The 6,000-nt window shown below is 45.1% G+C and overlaps 1 protein-coding gene across 3 annotated transcripts; it reads left to right on the forward strand.

The window, feature by feature from the left end:
- Positions 1 to 243: 243 nt before the first annotated feature.
- LOC121160446 (zinc finger protein 709) lies at positions 244 to 5,270 on the forward strand. Of its 3 annotated transcripts, XM_040986242.1 has the most exons (5): positions 244 to 309; positions 1,453 to 1,579; positions 1,753 to 1,813; positions 2,465 to 2,668; positions 2,756 to 5,270. In XM_040986242.1, exons 1-5 carry the CDS (start codon positions 307 to 309, stop codon positions 4,206 to 4,208), a joined length of 1,848 nt encoding a protein of 615 aa, XP_040842176.1. In that variant the 5' UTR covers positions 244 to 306; the 3' UTR covers positions 4,209 to 5,270. The 3 variants fall into 3 exon arrangements, with proteins under 3 accessions (XP_040842176.1, XP_040842175.1, XP_040842177.1); XM_040986241.1 differs by having other exon boundaries at positions 2,465 to 5,270; XM_040986243.1 differs by lacking the exons at positions 244 to 309; positions 1,753 to 1,813 and having other exon boundaries at positions 1,367 to 1,579; positions 2,465 to 5,270.
- Positions 5,271 to 6,000: the final 730 nt, after the last annotated feature.

A 6,000-nucleotide genomic window follows, 5' to 3' on the forward strand; every position in this document is an offset into this window, starting at 1 on the left:
ACTCAGGCAACGGAGGCGGGCCGGCGCCAAGCGTCCAATCAGGCGCGCCGCTGGGTGGGCGGGGCGACGCGGCGCTGGCGGCGAGGACGCGGCGAGCTGAGGGGCGGGCGCCGGCTCCGATCCTTGGCGGCCCGGGCTCCGGCCTGTCGTCCGACGGCTCCGATCCTTGGCGGCCCGGGCTCCGGCCTGTCGTCCGACGGCTCCGATCCTTGGCGGCCCGGGCTCCGGCCTGTCGTCCGACGGCTCCGGGCCCGCACAGGCCGCGGCCCCCGCGCCGAAGCCGCCGGCCGCCACGGAAGCCGGGAGATGGTGAGTCCGCGCGGCTGGCTGGGACCGCGGTGGGCCTGCTCAGGACAGTTCCGGAGTCTGAGGCGCCGGTCGGGGCGGCCCCCGCGGGGCTGCGGGGTGGGACTCCGGATGTCCTGGCCGTCCCTGCGCGGGGCGACCTCGGCCTCAGCGCCGCGTCCGCCTTCCTCGTGTGTGATGACCACGGAGGGTCACAGGCGGGGGCGGTGACCCAGGCTGGAGCTGCGGAGTTCCTCCCCGGGGGAGACGCTGCGATTGCTGGGGGCGTTCCTCCCAGTGAGGGGCTCAGATCCACGATCCATCCTCCTCTTTGTAAGAATGGCAATGAAATCCCCAAGTCCTACTTGCCAAAGGCCAAATGTCCATCTCTCTAGCACAGCGTCTTTTTTTTTTTTCTTTTCCTTCAAGATTCATTTATTTCTTTGAAAGGGCGAGTTACAGTAAGAAAGAATCTTACATCCATGGGTTCACTCCCAGAATGGCAGTAACGGGAGCCAGAAGCTTCTTCCAAGTCTTGCATATAAGGACAAAGTCCCAAGCACTTGGACCATGCTCTGCTGCTTTCCCAGGCCACAGGCGGGGAGCTGGGTGGGAACTGGAATAGCCGCGACTCACACCTGCTTTTTTATATGTGATGCTGGTGCTGGTGCGGACACTTCGCCAGCTAGGCCGTAGCAATAACCAGTCGCAGTATCAATCAGCATTTTGTCCTGGCTACAAACAAAAATTTTTAATTGGGCATGGTGTGATGGCTCAATGACTAAATCCTCACTTTGCAAGCATCAGGATTCCATATGGACACCGATTTCTTTCCTGTCAGCCCCACTTCCCACCCAGCTCCCTGCTTGTGGCCTGGGAAAGCAGTCGAGGACGGCCCACAGCCTGGGGACCCTGCACCCACGTGGGAGACCCAGGAGAGGCTCCTGGCTCCTATCTTTAGATAAGCTCAGCTTTGGCCATTGTGACCAATAAACTGGTGCCCAAACGGAATCCCAGTGCATGCAAGGCAAGAACGTTAGCCACTAGGCTACTGACCCAGCCCCAGATACATTCCTTTTTTTTTTTTTTTTTTAAAGAATTGAGTATTGATTTCTCAGTGCTGTCAGTTTTTTGCATGCTGATTTACACACCTGTGAAATGTTTTAGGACTCGGTAGCCTTTGAGGATGTGGCTGTGAACTTTACCCAGGAGGAATGGGTTTTGCTGGATCCTTCTCAGAAGAGACTGTACAGAGATGTGATGCAGGAGACCTTCTCTAACCTGGTCTCTGTAGGTAAGAATGGAGTTACTGCCTCAATGAGAGAACAAGTGTTCCAAGATTTGAAATATGGAAAAATAATACTTTGATAAATAAATAAGACATGATAATGTTCATCATGGACCTAATGAAAAAATCTAGTAATTTTTCCGATAATTTATAAACACTTTTCTGGATCTGCATTTTAGGGAACAAATGGGAGAACTTAAATGTTGAAGATCAGTACCAAAGCCTGGGGAGTGTTCCAAGGTGAGCTGGATTTGTAAATTTGCCAATAATGTTTTCAATGAAATAGATAATATACAAATAATTCTTATTATACCAAAAGAAACAATAGTAAGATGCCCCATGTTATTCCTGTCAGTGCTTTGTTTTGTTTTTTGTTTTTTTCTTAAGACTTATTTATTAGAAAGTCAGATATACAGAGAGGAGAGAGAGAGAGAGGAGGGAGATCTTCCGTCTGATGAAGCACTCCCCAAGTAACTGCAACGGCAGGTGCTGCGCCAATCCAGTGCCAGGAACCAGGAACCTCTTCCAGGTCTCCCACATGGGTGCAGAGTCCCAAAGCTTTGGGCCATCCTTGATTGCTTTCCCAGGCCACAAGCAGGGAGCTGGATGGGAAGTGGGGCTGCTGGGATTAGAACCGGCACCCCTATGGGATCCTGGCGAGTTCAAGGCGAGGACTTTAGCCACTAGGCCATGCCGCCGGGCCCTCCTGTCAGTGTTTTTACAATAGCTATGATCAAATACTCTTCCAGAGTATTCTTTACGTCTGCTGTCCCTGAAAATAGTAAAAATAGTTTCTTCTACTGATTGTGAGATTGACAATAATCATTAGTAATTATACAACAATTACTTAAAAGCCATTCCCATTAATAATAGGTTTCTCATTTGTTACAGAAGTCATATGGCAGAGAGACTCTGTGAAGAGAAAGGAAGTAGTCAATTTGGAGACACTTTTAGTCAAACTCCAAATCTGAAATTGAACAAGAAAACTCTTAGTGGAGCAAAACCATATGAATGCAATGTGTGTGGAAAAGTCTATATGTGTCATTCATCTCTTAATAGACACATGAAATCTCATACTGAACACAAACCATATGGGTATAACAAATATGGAGAAAAGTCATATGAATGTAAAGAATGTGGCAAAACCTTTAACTTTCGAAGTTCATTTCGAATACATGAAAGGACTCACACTGGAGAGAAACCATATAAATGTAAGCAGTGCGGGAAAGCTTTCAGTTGGCCCAGTTCCTTTCAGATTCACGAAAGAACTCACACTGGAGAGAAACCTTACGAATGTAAGGAATGTGGAAAAGCCTTCATTTATCACACCACCTTTCGGGGACACATGAGAATGCATACAGGAGAGAAACCATATAAGTGTAAAGAATGTGGGAAAACCTTCAGTCACCCCAGTTCATTTCGAAACCATGAAAGAACCCACAGTGGAGAGAAACCCTATGAGTGTAAACAATGTGGAAAAGCCTTCAGATATTATCAAACTTTCCAAATACATGAAAGGACTCACACTGGAGAGAAACCCTATCAGTGTCAACAGTGCGGGAAAGCTCTCAGTTGTCCCACGTCCTTCCGAAGTCATGAAAGGATTCACACCGGAGAGAAACCCTACAAATGTAGAAAATGTGGTAAGGCCTTCAGTTTTCCTAGTTCATTTCGAAAACATGAAAGAATTCATACTGGAGAGAAGCCCTATGACTGTAAGGAATGCGGGAAGGCCTTCATTTCTCTCCCAAGCTTTCGAAGACACATGATCATGCACACTGGAAATGGGCCTTACAAATGCAAGCAGTGCGGGAAAGCCTTTGATTGTCCCAGCTCGTTCCAAATACACGAAAGGACTCACACCGGGGAGAAACCCTATGAATGTAAGCAGTGTGGCAAGGCCTTCAGCTGTTCCAGTTCCTTTCGAATGCACGAAAGGACTCACACAGGAGAGAAACCTCACGAATGTAAGCAGTGTGGCAAGGCCTTCAGCTGCTCCAGTTCTGTACGAATACACGAAAGGACTCACACTGGGGAGAAACCCTATCAGTGTAAGCAGTGTGGGAAAGCCTTCAGCTGTTCCAGTTCCTTTCGAATGCACGAGAGAATTCACACTGGGGAGAAACCTTATGAGTGTAAGCAGTGTGGCAAGGCCTTCAGTTTTTCCAGTTCCTTTCGAATGCACGAAAGGACTCACACCGGGGAGAAACCCTATGAGTGTAAGCAGTGTGGCAAGGCCTTCAGCTGCTCCAGTTCCTTTCGAATGCACGGAAGGACCCACACGGGAGAGAAACCTTACGAGTGTAAGCAGTGTGGCAAGGCCTTCAGCTGCTCCAGTTCCATTCGAATACATGAAAGGACCCACACAGGAGAGAAGCCCTATGAATGTAAGCAGTGTGGCAAGGCCTTCACTTGTTCTAGCTCTGTCCGAATGCACGAAAGAACTCACTCTGGACAGAAGCCCTATGAATGCAAACAGTGCCATAAAGCCTTCAGTTGTGCCCGTTCCTTCCGCATCCACGAAAGGACTCACACTGGGGAGAAACCGTATGAATGTCAGCTATGTGGTAAGGCTTTCAAGTGTCCCCGATCCTTTAGAGTCCATGAAAGAACTCACGTTGGAGACATTCTATAAATGTAAGCGATGTGGTAACCTCCAGTTCTCCCAGTGTACTCGGAAGCCGTACTCACACTGGAGAGCAACTTTTTGAATATAAGCGATGTGCTCAAGTCTTCCATTGGCTCACATCCTGACCAAACTTTTGTTTTACTGGGTAGGAACAAAAGTGAGAAAATACAGAAGTTTTTAATTTTAACAATTTTCGTGGTACTTCTTTTCCTGTGAACTTCAAACTCAGGGGGTAACTTCTGCTAGAGAGAGGTACTGTGGGAAAGCCTGGTACAAAGTGATTCATGTACATTCCATAAAAGGCATAATATAACAAAAAGTTGTAAATGCATTATTCCTATAAGTTCATCATTTCTTAAGAAATGTAATTAGAATATGGATTTCTATCTACATTTGCAAACTTACAGTGCCATGAGAAGATTCTAGAACCCTCGTTAACCAGTAGTACACAGTTTAATAGGCAGTTTGATTTTTGGTTACATCGTTTACTACAGTTTTCTTTCCATCCTGAAGTTTGTTGGATTTATGGGTGGACTGAAGTGTATTTCTAATATGCAAGTAGATTGAATTTTTATGTAGTTTTTAAATTGTCCTGCAGGGAACCACTGTAAAATAGCACTGGTCATTAGTGGGATTTCCTTTGTCACCTTGTGTGATACGTGCTCCATGTCCTTCACTCATCATGTGTGTTCCAGTTTTCTTTGTACCTGAAACAGTCTTACTTTGTGGAGGGCATAGGGTTTGTATTCTGTTTTCAGTGCTACAATATAGTTGATACATTTGTGATTATGCAAAATTGATTATATTCTCCAGTTTGACTTCCTTTGATCTTTTGCTCTTTGCTGTTTATCATTCTTTCTGGCTAGAATTTGGATAATAGTTACAGAGTTGTTACACAACGATATAAACCACATTGGGAAATGTCTTTCTTGTATTGTGTCAACATGGATGAATGTTGTGACCTGTGTTTTTCTACAGTATGTCTCTGTGGTTCCATGTTAGAATTCACTGATGGCTGCTTGCAGAGGAGTATACAAGGTAGAAGTGAAGACAAGATGTTAGACTCTGCAGCCACCATACATAAAAACAGGGAAGTACATAGGGTCTTCCGGGACATCTATTTCCACTTCATCTTCCCAATTCTGCTTGAGCAGTGAAGAGTACAGTCATGTACCACTTAATAGTTCAGTCAGCAACAGACTACAGTGACAGTGGTGAGCTGAGAAATGGCCATTGCTTTGTGTTGCCATGGTGTAATGCATTCTTTGTGTGCTTGTGGTGGTGTTGGTGTCAAGAAACCTGTACTGGTAGTATTATAAAAATATACCACATACAAGATATGTATAGTATGGAATATGTGACAATAATAAAGAACTATGTTACTTATGTATTTCATATACTTACTGTGTAGGATGTTTTCTTATTTATCATGATGTTCACGCAGATTATTTCAGCAGGGATTTGTCATGGGTGATAATGGCTCTTTGCATAGTATTGACTCTCAAGACTTTCTAGTGAGACAAATGTGGCAGAAGACCATCATGTAGCTGATCTTGACCCTGTGTAACCCTAGGCTAATCTGTATTTAATTTTTAGCAAAAAAAAAAAAGTTTATAAAAGGTAAAAACACATATATACAAACCACTTTTCAAAGTAGATGACAGCTTATCAAATAAAGATATAGAAAGCAATATTTTTGTGTGACTGTACAGTATATTTGTGTTTAAATTGCTTTAAATTAAGAGATTCAAATGTCTGTAGAGTAAGTTACAGTAATCTCATTGAAGAAAAACTTGTA

Source organism: Ochotona curzoniae, unplaced genomic scaffold (assembly GCF_017591425.1).
Source record: "Ochotona curzoniae isolate NIBS_2020 unplaced genomic scaffold, NIBS_Ocur_1.0 contig_4502, whole genome shotgun sequence".
Lineage (NCBI taxonomy): Eukaryota > Metazoa > Chordata > Mammalia > Lagomorpha > Ochotonidae > Ochotona > Ochotona curzoniae.